The following is a 14,680-nucleotide window of genomic DNA, read 5'->3' on the forward strand; positions in this document are numbered from 1 at the left end:
AATAAATGTTGGCGTACACATCCCTCTTTTTCCTGTTTTCTTTTCTGTGTCATGATCATAGACTAGAGTGTAATGACTCTTAAACTCCTCCAGTTTCTACCGGCTTCAGTCTTCTGCCATAGTATTAGCACTAGATTAGTTATGAGATTCATTATTGTGACAACTATGGGGTCAGTGAAGGAGGTAAAAGAATAAGTGCACCCACTTTAAGTCCTCTGGACCATATATCGGACCATTGTCAGGAGATTTCTGCCTGTCTTCAGGCTCTCAACGAATCCACATCAGGAAGTTTTTCTTTTTCCCTACTTGGCTCAGTTACCAGTTTTTAAAGCACAGAGCCTGGAGTTTGTCTGCATGTCTACACTGAGCTGTGTGTAAATGAAGAAAGAGTGGTCCAGCAGTGCCTTAAAACGTAGATCCTTTATTAGATTTTTCTTTAAAATTGCAGAGCACACACCGTCGGTGTGTGCTCTGCACTTTTAAAGAAAAATCTAATAAAGGATCTACGTTTTAAGGCACTGCTGGACCACTCTTTCTTCATTTACGCACAAGTACCAAGCCAGGCCAGGCTCAAGTCCGTGCAGACCGTGGAGGAGGTGAGCTGAAAGAACTCTTATCTTTTCTATCCATTTGTTACACTGAGCTGTGACCTTGTTCGAAATTGGACGTTGTTTACTCACCTACATCAATCTGTTTTTCCTGACTGCCCTGAGGCTAAGTTCACACTGCTGCAGTTCTCCGACTCGTTATGGGTCAGTTGTTTTTTTTTTTTGCACCCAATGGACCCAGATAAGCTCAGAGCTCAACTGACACCACTGGGTCATGACGGATCCCATTAACTTGAATATGGTCCGTTGGGGAGTCCAGCGCGAAACAAAAGTAGGTGCACTATTTTTTCTCTCCGCTCAACTCCCATCATTCCAACTGACTGGCCAATGGAGTTCCCTTTACTGGAGTACCACAGCAGTGTGAAAAAGCCCTTAATAGTGACAGCAGTCATGTAGGGGTGTGTATATATGTTTTTATAAACAAGCTGCCCATTATATTTATTAATATACTCACAAGGTTTTTTTCTTTTATCAAGCTTTCCTTTATATGTATTAATATTGAAGTGGATTGAGATTAACCCTGGAACTTTAAATACTTATAACCTAGCCAAGAAGTAAAAAAAATATATATTTTTGCTCCCAAACAATAAGCATGTCATCTCTCAATAAGCACTTTGTGAACTAGGTCTAAATGTATCTGTCACTTTCCTGGCCAAATTGGTTCCATTTCTAAGACTTGCAGATAAAATTCCTTTTTTTCCAGCAATGCTTTTAACGCTTCTGGTCAGGAATAAAACCATTAGGATTATGTCTTGTCTTCTCCTCCTCCCTCTGCTGTGTATTTTCTGTTCTCTTTCCCAGCCTTTTCTTACAGTTCTTGGACAGGACACTGCTTTGCCCCAGAGGCAGGGCAGGGAGTATGTGACTCCCAAGCTATTCTCTTTTAATGAATGAATACTAGCATCACATAGCTGGTGGGTGGTGTATATTACCTATGGGAATGCGTCTTGGTGAGTATGGCCAGAATTAACACAGATGGTTAGGAGTGATGAATAGCAGCACCTGTTACTCCAGCGCCTCGGAGAACAGTCCTGTGCGGCAGCTGCTGCCTCAATACCCTGCTCTGGGCTGGTAGTCATGTACAACTGAGTTATGATAGTCTAGACCACTTTAAGTGTTTATTTAAATTCCCGAGTCGACCGTGCAGTGGAGTCCTGTGAATGAGGTGCAGGTTTTGATGCATGGCCAGGAACTGCTCAGTAAATATCTGTGCGGATCTTAGCTGTGCAGCCAGGAGCTTCCGTCAACCACGTCTTCTGAATACACGCTAATGGCTCATTTGTTCTGTTATATTGTATAAAGATTATAATATGGACGCTTTAGTGCAAGCATATGTACATGGCTTTACATAAACAGGATCCAAAAAGTCTTCTTGCTGCCATGTGTTTCACAGTAAATTGTAGTCTAAAGCTAAGAGATGGAAGGTAAAGCGGTGTGCTAGAATAGAATGCTGACTGTGCCATTACCTGGAAGGCCCTGTTCACATCACATTTTCTTGCTCGTGTATATAGCATATATATACCTGGGAATGCAGGTGTTAAGCAGATGGGTCACGGATGCCACTGTTTACCATCTGTTTAATCAGCCTTCACCCATAGGCTATTATGGCATCTGTTTAGTGGATACTTAAAGGGGTACTCCGGTGAAAACCTTTTTTCTTTTAAATCAACTGGTGGCAGAAAAATAAACATATTTGTAAATTACTTCTATTAAAAAATCTTAATCCTTCCAGTACTTATTAGCTGCTGAATGCTACAGAGGAAATTCCTTTCTTTTTGGAACACTGATGACATCACGAACACAGTGCTCTCTGCTGACATCTCTGTCCATTTTAGCAACCGTGCATAGCAGATGTATGCTAATGGCAGCATGGTGGCTCAGTGGTTAGCACTGCTGCCTTGCAGTGTTGGGGCCTTGGGTTCAAATCCCACTAAGGACAACAATAAATAAAGTGTTATTATTATTAGAATAACGTCAGCAGAGAGAACTGTGCTCGTGATGTCATCAGAGAGCATTCCGAAAAGAAAAGAATTTCCTCTGTAGTATTCAGCAGCTAATAAGTACAGGAAGGATTACGATTTTTTTATAGAAGTCATTTACAAATCTGTTTAACTTTCTGGCACCAGTTGATTTAAAAAGACAAAAAGTTTTCACTGGAGTACCCCTTTAAAGAAAAGCCCTTGAAAAGAGATGAGAGAATCTCTTGAAATTTGTTCCAGCGCCTGTAAACAGTATGCCATACACTATGCCTCGCTGTTCAGCAACTATAGTGAGGGTAAATGGCGAACTCTGAATGACCGCACGCATTCACTGGGCCAGGCGCAGAGATACAGTGAATGCCTGGCTCCAGAAACTTAAACAGATTTGTAAATTACAAGCTCCAGCGAAGTAGGAAATAAAATAAAAAGGGCAACTTGAAGCGTACATCGTGAAACGGCACCGTAGCCCAGATCAACATCCCCTGTCTGTACCATCCACCTTGATCCTGCACTGTATGTATTTTCTACTTTGTTGAATAAAGAAGATTGAAGAAGACACGTGGTGAGTTGCCCTCTTTATTTCCTACTTCGCTGGAGCATGTATATTGGACTGACTGCTATACAGAGAGCACTACCTGGCGCAGGTCAGCTAGCAGAGGTACTGACATATTGGCTGATTGCATAGACAGCAGTGCCGAGTGTTTCAGTCTTTACATATGAAGATTTGTAAGTGACTTCTATTAAAAATTCTTAATCCTTCCAATAATTATCAGCTGCTGAAGTTGAGCTGTTCTTTTCTGTCTGGCAACAGTGCTCTCTGCTGACATCTCTGATTGTCTCGGGAACTGCACAGAGTAGAAGAGGTTTTACTATGGGGATTTGCTTCTACTCTGGACAGTTCCCGAGACAGGTGTCATCAGAGAGCACTTAGACAGAAAAGAACAACTCAACTTCAGCAGCTCATAAGTACTGAAAGGATTAAGATTTTTTAATAGAAGTAATTTACAAATCTGTTTAACTTTCTGGAGCCAGTTGATATATCAACTTTTTTTTTCCTGGATAACCCCTTTAAGTAGTTTGGCCCTACCTCCTTGACACTTGAAATAAAAAAAAAATAAAAAACTGTTTCAGATTGGCAACCATCATCAGCTCCAGAAAAGGCACAATGGGGGGGGGGGGGTATTTATCCCTATATAATATAATATAATACTTTTGTCGCATTTCCTCTGAGACATTGCGATTTGCGACTTTGCATTGCGCCTTTGTCATTACATTACGTTTTCATGTTCCGACTGGATTTCATCTGTTGACACCATTTTTTTGCAGTGGTTGGGAATTTACTAATTGCGCCTTTTATACTTTGTCGCAAAAACGGTTACTAATACCGCAATTTTGTCGCAAATCAAAGTCATAAAAAAGTGCCATACCATCAGTTTTGGCTAGTAAACCCCAATAAACACCAAAGTTACGATATAGCGTGCGACAAATGATAAATTTGGCGCAAGTCCGTCGAAAACAACGCAAAAAAATAGGGTAAAAAACCACATACAACAACCAGTTTTGATAAATACCCCCCAGTGTCCTTTTAAGCTATTCAGTGGTGTCTGCAGCTCTTAGAAGCAAGAAGGGCAGTGATCACACATTGCATTGCAGAACTGTCCCGATACTGCGTAATTGTTGTAAACACGCTGCAGTACCGCACCATTACTGCAGTGCAACTGAAACATGTAAACACAGCAATAAAGGGATTCTTAAGTCTTTTACCCTAAACCAATAAACATGTTAAAAATATGACAGTTCTTACATTGAATAATATCTCGTCCCCGCAACACTATTAATTACCCTGCCCTCATGTACCTCCCTTTGGACACATGATAATATACAGGGTATAACAATGTACTTTATCCGCTGCCAGCTATTAGACCAACCCAACCAGCATAACCTTTAAGCTTTTTCCCCACAGTGACAATATTATCTACGTGTTATGGTAAAATCCCAAGATTACTGCAATTTAGGTATTGCCCTATGGGGAAAAAAAACTATTTTGCAACAATCAAAAGCAGCAACATGTCAGATCCTCTCTGGTACCATTTGCAGAATATGCTTGAAAATGTTTCCAGAGAGGAGCAGAAACGTTGCTTGCTGGGACATGAGTCAATATATTTAACTTGTAATTTTGCTACATTGAAATGCTGTGCCATTGTTTATCTTCATATATGTGAATGTGTGTGTGTGTAAGTATATATCTATATATATATATATATATATGTATATATATATGCTTGATAAAGCCTTGTCAGCTGAAATGTTGCATACCATACTCTAATGCAATAAAGATTTTTAACCTGCACCTAACCTGGACCCAGTGATTGCTGCTGTTTCCTTGAAAGGAGAACTGTTTATATATAGATATATATATATATATATATATATATATATATATATATATATAAACATTTATCAAAACCAGTCCAGTGGAAAAGTTGCTGAGTTGCCCATAGCGACCAATCAGATCGCTTCTTTCATTTTTCAGAGGCCTTTCTAGAAATGAAAAAGTGAAAGCATTGATCTGATTGGTTGCTATGGGCAACTTTTCCTCTGGACAGGTTTTAATAAATCTCCCCCCATCCTGTGTGTGTGTGTGTGTATATATGTACTGACTGACGAGGGGCAAGTACCCCGAAACAGCTGTCTGCAGATGGGTACTCTTTCCTTCTGGAGAGAGAGTTCTGGCTTGGCATTAATCCCGATAGCTTTTTATATTCCGTAACATGAGCTAAGCTGATACCAGGGAACACTGCCTGAAAAGGTGATGTAATGAGCTGATTTGTATATTCCCCTACCCAGAATGCCTGCGGAGTGCTTAGTGGCCCTTGAAAGCTCCGTCACACCAGGAGTGGTGAACTCTCCCTGAGTTAAATACTCATCCCGTTTAGTTTGTATATATGTGTATATATATATATATATATATATATATATATATATATATATATACACAAAAAAAGAGGATTGCAGCAGCACACATTGGTCAAAAAAATTGAGGCTCTTAGCGCACTTTTTGATCAAAACGTGTCCCCCATCCACCACGGGGAGGTGGCCTCATTTAGGATGGGAACCTAGCACAAATTCTGAGCCTAACACTCAACTATCCACTCACCTCTGCTGGGCATATAGCCTCTGACTGGGTGACATGCTGGATCCATTCAAAACTCCACCTGTGAGAAAGGGGGAGGGGTGCACAGCCAAACAGGGTGCCATTTCCCCCTGAATTGTACATACAAAAAAAAAAGAAAGATAGCCGGCACAACAGCCTAATACACGGGTGCACACTACCATGGCATATATATATATATATATATATATATATATATATATATATATATATATAATATATATATTTTATTATAATTATGATTATTATTATTTTAATTTTTTTTATTTTTCAGAAAAAATCTCATAGGTCTCATTTTCCCACATTACAATCATAGCTTCATTGCAGCTTAACAACACATCTTATGTCTTTTACCCTTACATAAAAAGACTTGGAAACCTGGGGGGGGACTGAGTTGATTTGGCACAGCCCATTTTGAGGCTGACTTTACATAGGACCGCGCTTAATACCTATCTTCTTTTTAAAACGTGCATTTTTATGCACTTTTAGTTACTACCTATTGATTTGTAAAGCTTCTGGCATGTTGGAAACAAGCTCCACTCCATGCAGCAGGGCTGGTGTTTTTACTTCGGAACTAAGACTCCATACAAAGAGGAGTGAAGAAGTTATTTGTCATGAGAACTTGTTAAAACAGTGTTTGCCAAGCAGGGTGCCTCCAGCTGTTGCAAAACTACAACTCCTAGCATGCCCGGACAGCCGAAGGCTGTCCGGGCATGCTAGGAGTTGTAGTTTTGCAACAGCTGGAGGCACCTTGCTTGGAAAACACTGTGTTAGAAGAAGGAAAGCAGTAGACAGCACACAGTCTTACCCTGCTCTTATTCCAGCACCGCTCTGTCCTCTTCACCCCATATAGCCCAAAGCTGGTTGGTGCTCCTTGACAGCAATCTGTGCTCTTAGCACTGCTCGGCTCGCTCTGTTACCCTAGAGATGGGAGGTTTTAAATTTCAGCTTAAAGGGGAGGGAAGGAGGCTTGCCCTGAATAAGTGCGGAGCTCTAGGAAAACAGCCGGGACAGTTAAAGGGATTTAATCACGACGGTGACAAGTTCAGTCTTCTCAGTCTTAAAGACTTTATCAGTGTTGGTGCAGATATACTGATTTTCTACACGTTTTTTTTTGTGTTCTCGGGCCAAAATTATCAAAAAGGCGCACCTTGTATGACATCTTACCTGACTGAAAATGTTGTAAGCACTGGGTCCACTTCTTTTCAATATGTTTGTAAATTGCCTTGTAGAGGGATTACGGTACAGTGAAGAAGTTCAATATTTGCAGATGACACAAAACTGGGTAAGGTGATCACCACAGAGGAGGATAATATAATATTAGCCCCCTTTCACACTACAGGTATCATCCTGCTTTTTTACTGCCGTTATTTTACAATAACGGATGAAAAAAAACCTGGATGCAATAACTGGTAATAGTGGATTATAACTGATGACCATCATCCATTATTTTTAATGTTTTTTTTTTTTTTCTAAAAAAAACCTGATATCCGTTATTACCAGTTACATCCGTTTTTTTTATCCCTTTTTTTTGTAAGCTGTACTGAGCATGCTCAGTACAAAAAACGGATGTTAAAAAAACGGATGATAATGGATGTTTTTATTTATTTATTTATTTTTTTAACATCCGTTTCCAGTAAACTTCAATGTTAAATTTTAACGGCCGTTTTTTCGTCATTATTTTTGCCGGACCAAAAATTTGTGCATGCTCCGTCGTTTCTGCCAGCAAAAATAACGGACATTAGTAAAAACGTACATGCTTGATGCAAAAGGATGGTCAAAAAAATCCCATTGACATGAATGGGATTTTTTGACAGCCGTTTTCAGGTCTTTTTGCCGGTGCATTGCAATAGAATGAGATTTGCCTTCGGATGAGATGCTCCGCCTCCATCACATCCTATTGGCTCACACTTGTCACGTGACATATTTAACCGTCACGCATCGACGCGCACAGCAGTCTGTTTGGCTATCACAGGGAGAGGATCTCCTCTCCCTGTGATAGCTGAAGCTGCACGGAGCTGCACCACTTCCTTTCACTATTAATACTAAACTATGCTAAATTACAACCTACACTAATCTATGGCTACGCTACCTACCTACTTCCCTACGCTATTTGCGTAGTGCTGCGCATGCGCATTACTGCTTTAGCTGCGCGCGCATGCACAGTACTACTTTACCTGCACCCGATGCTCTACTTTCTGTTCCCCGCTCCCTGGGCATTAATGGGGGACGGGGAGTAGAGCTGCCGGCGTGGAGTGTAGTTAGCGCTGGCAGGAGGCACGCTGACAGCGCTATCGGGCATAAGGATCACGATAGCGCTGTGGATCTATCGCGCACGCTGGGAGGCAAAGCTGATTCAGCTATCACAGGGAGAGGAGATCCTCTCCCTGTGATAGCCAAACTGAGACTGCTGTGCGCGTCTATGCGTGACGGTTAAATATGTCACGTGACAAGTGTGAGCCAATGGGATGTGATGGGGGCGGAGCATCTCATCCGAAGGCAAATCTCATTCTATTGCAATGCACTGGGAGTAATAACGGAGGTCTTTACAGGATATTACCTGTAGTGTGAAAGGGGCCTTACAGAGGGATCTGGGGAAGCTGGAGGCTTGGGCACAGACAGGGCAAATGAAGTGGATAAATGTAAGGTTATGCACTTGGGCCATAAAAACATGTACAATTATGTGCTAAATGATAAGACATTAGGAAAACTTCTATTGAAAAGGACTTGGGGGTACTCGTGGACAGTAAACTCAACTTTAGTGATCAGTGCCTGACAGTGGCTACCAAGGCTAATAAAGTCATGGGATGTTTCAAGAGATGCATAGTTTTGCCTCTGTATAAATCATTAGTCAGACCACATATGGAGTATTGTGTCTAATTTTGGGCACCTGTATATAAAAAGGACATGGCTGAACTGGAGAGGGTGCAGAGGAGGGCGACAAAGATAATTAATGGTATGGGAGGATTACAGTACGAAGACAGGTTATCAAGCTTGGGTTTACAGTCGGGCAGTAAATGTGGGCACCCCTGAAATTTTTCAACAAAGTGAAGTATTTCTCACAGAAAAGGATTGCAGTAACACATGTTTTGCTATACACACGTTTGTTCCCTTGGTGTGTATTGGAACTAAACCAAAAAAGGGAGGAAAAAAAGCAAGTGGACATAATGTCACACTGAGCTCCAAAAATGGTCTGGACAAAATGATTTGCACCCTTTCAAAATTGTGGAAAAATAAGATTGTTTCAAGCATGTGATGCTCCTTTGAACTCACCTGGGGCCAGTGTGGGCAATATAAAAATCATACCTGAAAGCAGATAAAAAGGACAGAAGTTCACTTAGTCTTTGCACTGTGTGTCTGTGTTTGCCACACTTAGCATGGACAACAGAAAGAGGAGAAGAGAACTGTCTGAGGACTTGAGAACCAAAATTGTGGAAAAATATTAACAATCTCAGGGTTACAAGTCCATCTCCAGAGATCTAGATTTGCCTTTGTCCACAGTGCGCAACATTATCAAGAAGTTTGCAACCCATGGCACTGTAGCCAATCTCCCTGGGTGTGGACGGAAGAGAAAAATTTATGAAAGGTGTCAATGCAGGATAGTCCGGATGGTGGATAAGCAGCCCCAAACAAGTTCCAAAGATATTCAAGCTGTCCTGCAGGCTCAGGGAGCATCAGTGTCAGCTCAAACTATCCGTTGACATTTAAATAAAATGAAACGCTATGGCAGGAGACCCAGGAGGATCCCACTGCTGACACAGAGACATAAAAAAGCAAGACTACATTTTGCCAAAATGAACTTAAGTAAGCCAAAAATCCTTCTGGGAAAACTTCTTGTGGACAGATGAAACAAAGATAGAGCTTTTTGGTAAAGCACATCATTCTACTGTTTACCGAAAACGGAATGATCACAATGTATAAATATATGAGTGGACAGTATAGAGATCTTTCTAGTGATCTTTTTATACCTAGGCCGATAAGCATGACAAGGGGACATCCTCTCTGTCTAGAGGAAAGAAGGTTTCACCATCATCACAGACAGATATTCTTTACTGTAAGAGCAGTGAGACTATGGAACTCTCTGCCACATGATGTGATGTCTGACTCTATAAACAAGTTCAAGGGGGCCTGGATGTTTTTTGGGAAAAATATAATATTACAGGTTATGGATACTAGATTTATGGGGATAGAATGTTGATCCATGGATTTATTCTGATCACCATATTGGAGTCTGGAAGGAATTCTTCCTCAATTGGCATCAGCCTCATGGACCTTTTCTAAGCCACCAAAATTTTGGCATAAACTTGCACCAAAATGTTGTGCATTGCACAAAAAGTTTGCCTAAAGGTATAAAGGGGAGAATGGCCAATGCAAGTATTTCACTGAACTGTGGACTGACCAGGAGAGAAAAATACAGAAAAAGAATGGAATGGAAACAGATATCAATTTGGGAATGCTAGGCCATAGCAAGTTACAGAAAAAGAGAAAAGAGCACATGTATGCATACTGCACATCATAGCAAAAAATAGGACACTTATTATAAGAGGGACGGTTTAGTTTTGCTTGGTCACTGCCTGCAAGGTTAAAGGGAACCTGTGATCTCTTTAATGCTGCCTGAACCATAAAGTGATGGCAAACCTCTAGAAATTGGTGGTGGTGGTGATCCAACTTCTGTGACTTCCACTGATCTTGAATATGAAGGGGCTCGCAATTTAGCTCTGTGGCCCTAACACAGACATTTGCTACTCCTAGGAAGTTGTGGCAGAACTAGTGCTATATGTGCCACTGTTCTATATCTGGAAGAGCTGACTGTATTGTGTGGACTCCAGAATACATGCATCCTAAGATGCTATAAATACATTACCTCCCCCCATAGTCTGCAAACTCTACCCTGGAATAGTTACGATCGCTCTGCATCTGATTTTCAGAGTACAAAGTGATAGCATTGGTAGAAGTAGCGTTAATATACATGTATAAATAGGCAGATGTCACACACAGAGTCTATTAAAAGATGCCCAGACAGTTATCTCTTGGCAGCAGGTTGTGCCTATGCCTGCTCCTCGAGGACAGAGACGGCTTGTTTAAGGTAGGATACGCTGCTCTGAAAGGTGTTTTTCTTCAGTTTGCAAGCTGAGACCTAGTGCCACTCCAACAGCTCAGACAGTCAAAGAAATCTTTGTCATGTAGTAAATGGCTGGCCCTTCCCAGAGTCCATCCAGGCGTCATCCAGCACAGTAATGGAAACTCTACACTGTATTCTCTCCAGTGTTGTGAAAGATGGTTGTTGTTGCTTTGGGGGGGGGGGGGGGGGGGGGATCATTTACTCCTCACTACTTACTATATACAGACAGACTCTCTTCAGCCTGAATTGGTATAGATAGTGTGCTGTGCATTTACAATCTGAATATGACTAAACATGGCAAACATATAATATCATGCTGTATATAACTCCTGTGCGACCGCCAACCATTAAAAAGGTACCGTCATTTTTTAAAATAAAGTAAATGAAGCCAGAATACCCTCTCAGCATAGACATTGGTGTCATCTAAAATGCACTTTGTACCTATTTTATATGCTCACAATGGGGACAGGAAATATTTCCATTCTATAGTAGTAGTTTCTATAGCAGTGGATTCATGGAGTAGCTTTCCAGTTGAAGTGGTAGCTTCAAATACAGTGAAAGTGTTTAAAGGGATCGTCCTGTTAAAAATATCTTATCCCCTAGCCACAGAGCATATAGGGATCAGACTCCATGCAATCTCCAGAACGACAATCACTTTGTTCATTTGTATGGGAGCACTGAAAATGCTGTAGGGAGCGCCGGGAGTGCTGTACTTGGGTATCTTCAATGCTCCCATAGAAGTTAAAACGTGTCCGGTCTACAGCATGTACTCTCTAAAAAAGCCGGGGCCTAGCGTGCACAGCGGTTGGAGTCCCCGCTATCAGATACTTATCCTCTGGATAGAGGATAAGATATTTTTCACTTGATAACCCCTATAAGCATGCATGCAATAGACATAAGGTTATCCTTAATATATGATATGGCCAGGGATTATTCATAGTATTCAGAATATTGGGCAGAACTAGATGGGCCGAATAGTTCTTATTTTTCCAACACATTCTATGTTTGTATGCTCTGTGTTAAAGGAATGCCATACTAAAAGTTATTGTTTACACATGGCTAGGTTATGCAGTTTTTGAGAAGCACTAGCATTTGGTGAACATTAACTAAACAGGTTTGCAAAGATTAATGCATGAGAGAAAAAGCTAATATATAATGTATATGCTCATACAGTTGGCTTTGTCTGCTTTCTGTTGTTCAGGACTCTGATGGTGCTGAATCATTGTCTTGGTAAAGTAATGATTATGTGATAATACAAAATGTTATTGTCATTTATAGACCACTATGCGTCCCTCAAATTAAAGGCTAAACTTCTCTACCATCTCCCGCAGGTGCCGCCATGCTGTCATTGCATCATATTTTGGTGACGAGAAGCCACTGTGTAACAAGTCCTGTGACTGCTGTAAGAATCCACGAGCAGTGAAGCAGCAGATCGAACATTTGCAAGGTTTGCAGTTGAATGGAAGAAGTAGAACCTGTGTCCAGCAACCTGGTGCTCCGCCTGGACCATTCGGATATAACCCAGATCTCTATGAAGGAGGCAGGAAAGGGTATGGGTTTTCCAGGTAAGCACAGGTGAAAAGTTACCAAGTTGATGAGGAAACAAAAAGGCAAGAGTTCATCAAGTTTAACCTATAACCTTACTATGTTGATATAGAGGAAGACAAAAAAATCCCTTATGAGGCTGATGCCAATTGCCCCATGAGGAAAAATTCCTTCCCAACTCCAAAATGACAATCAGAATAAGTCCCTCGATCAAAATTCTATTTACATAAGTCTAGTATCCCTAACCTGTAATAATATATTTATATATTATGAGTCGTAGTTACAAGAGTCCATTAAGTTTAACATAAAACCCTACTGTATTGATCCAGAGGAAGGCAAAAAAAAAACTAAAAGGCAGATGCCAATTGCCCAAATTGCCCCCATAACAGTGGAAAAATTCCTTCCCTACTCCAATAGGGTAACTAGAATAAATCCCTGGATAAACGTTCGATCCCCTTAAATCTAAGATCTAGAATACTTTTAGAAAATACAAACAATCCAGCACTTGGCATGTATGCAGCTTTTCTAAAATTGCAAAAAATACATAAAATTTCACCAGCACAGAACACTTGTTCACATCTTGACGTGTTTTGGGTGCATGCGGCCTTTGTCTAAGGAATATTGCTACTCTCCAGAAAAACATCCAGGCCACCCCTTAAACTTGTTTGAGTCACCCATCACATCCTACGGCACATATTTCCATAGTCTCACTGCTCTTACTATAAAGAATCTCTGTCTGTGATGATGGTGAAATCTTCTTTCCTCTAGACATAGAGGAAGCCCCCTTGTTGTGGTTACAGGCCTAGGTATAAAAAGATCACTAGAAAGATCTCTGTACTGTCCATTTATATATTTGTGCATTGTGATAAAATCGCCCCTCAGACGTCTTTTTTTTTTTTTCAAACCAAATGTAACAATCTGTCTTGGTCCTTTAATCCTCCTGTTATGTATGTTGCTCTTCTCTGTACTCGTCCCAGTTGAGCCATCTCATACTCATATACTGATGCCCAAAAATGTATACAACACCATTCCATGTGTAGTTTGACTTGTAAGACAATAGACTAAAGACTTGCACCTCCTTTTGGACCACTGTTTGACCAAATAATATTGTGCATGAAAGACAGCAGTTATTAAAGTGTACCTGTTATCAACAAAAACATTTTATATAATGTAGATAATATTATATGTATATTTGTAATATACATTGGTTAAAACCTTTTTTTTAATATTTTTGGGTGAAAAAAGTTGTCCCTGTAACTATTGCATGTGTCTCTGTGAGGAGTCCAAATACAGGAAGTGAGGGCAGGACAAGCGGGGCTCTGTGCAGGCTCCTTGACTTGTCAATCATCCTGCTGTGTGAGCCGGGGGCATGTCATAGAGGCTCATTGCACAGAGCCCTGCTTGTCCACCCTCACTTCCTGTATTTGGACTCTTCACAGAGACACACAGACAATAGCTGCAGGGACAGAAATCTAAACATATTTAACTATTCAACTACCGACCCGAGTATAAGCCGAGACCCCTAATTTCAACCCAAAATCCCAGGAAAAGTTATTGACTCGAGTATAAGCCTAGGGTGGGAAATACATCATCCCCCCCTGTCATCATCCAGACCCGTCATTAACATCCTCATCGTCATCACCGCCTGTCATCATCCAGACCCTCATCATCATCACCTGTCATCATCCCCTTGTCATCATCCCACACATCCCCCCCTTCATCATCCCCTTGTCATCATCCCCACCCCCCTTCATCATCCCCTTGTCATCATCCCCACCCCCCTTCATCATCCCCTTGTCATCATCCCCACCCCCCTTCATCATCCTCTTGTCATCATCCCACACCCCCCCTTCATCATCCTCTTCTCATCATCCGCCCTCAGTGGTCTTCAACCTGCGGACCTCCAGAGGTTTCAAAACTACAACTCCCAGCAAGCCCGGGCAGCCATCGGCTGTCCGGGCTTGCTGGGAGTTGTAGTTTTGAAACCTCCGGAGGTCTGCAGGTTGAAGACCACTGCGGCCTTCGACATCATCCAGCCCCCTCTCACCCCCTTTAGTTCTGTACAGTACTCACCTCCGCTAGGCGCTGGTCCGGTGCTGCAGGGCTGTCCGGTGAGGAGGTCGTCCGGTGGGATAGTGGTTCCGGGCTGCTATCTTCACTGGGGGCGCCTCTTCTCCGCGCTGCGGGCCCGGAATAGAGGGGTTGCCTTGACAATGACGCAGAAGTACGTTGGCAATGAACGTACCTCTGCGTC

At 41.6% G+C, this 14,680-nt stretch overlaps 1 protein-coding gene across 5 annotated transcripts in view; it reads left to right on the forward strand.

The window, feature by feature from the left end:
• RECQL5 (RecQ like helicase 5) overlaps window positions 1–14,680 on the forward strand; it is a 164,617-nt gene that overhangs the window by 102,746 nt on the left and 47,191 nt on the right. For all 5 annotated transcript variants that reach the window (XM_056550097.1, XM_056550102.1, XM_056550099.1 and 2 more), the window contains exon 9: window positions 12,213–12,446. In XM_056550097.1, the coding sequence (XP_056406072.1) occupies window positions 12,213–12,446 (234 nt within the window). The remainder of the gene's footprint in view (window positions 1–12,212; window positions 12,447–14,680) is intronic.

Source organism: Hyla sarda, chromosome 13 (genome assembly GCF_029499605.1).
Source record: "Hyla sarda isolate aHylSar1 chromosome 13, aHylSar1.hap1, whole genome shotgun sequence".
NCBI lineage: Eukaryota > Metazoa > Chordata > Amphibia > Anura > Hylidae > Hyla > Hyla sarda.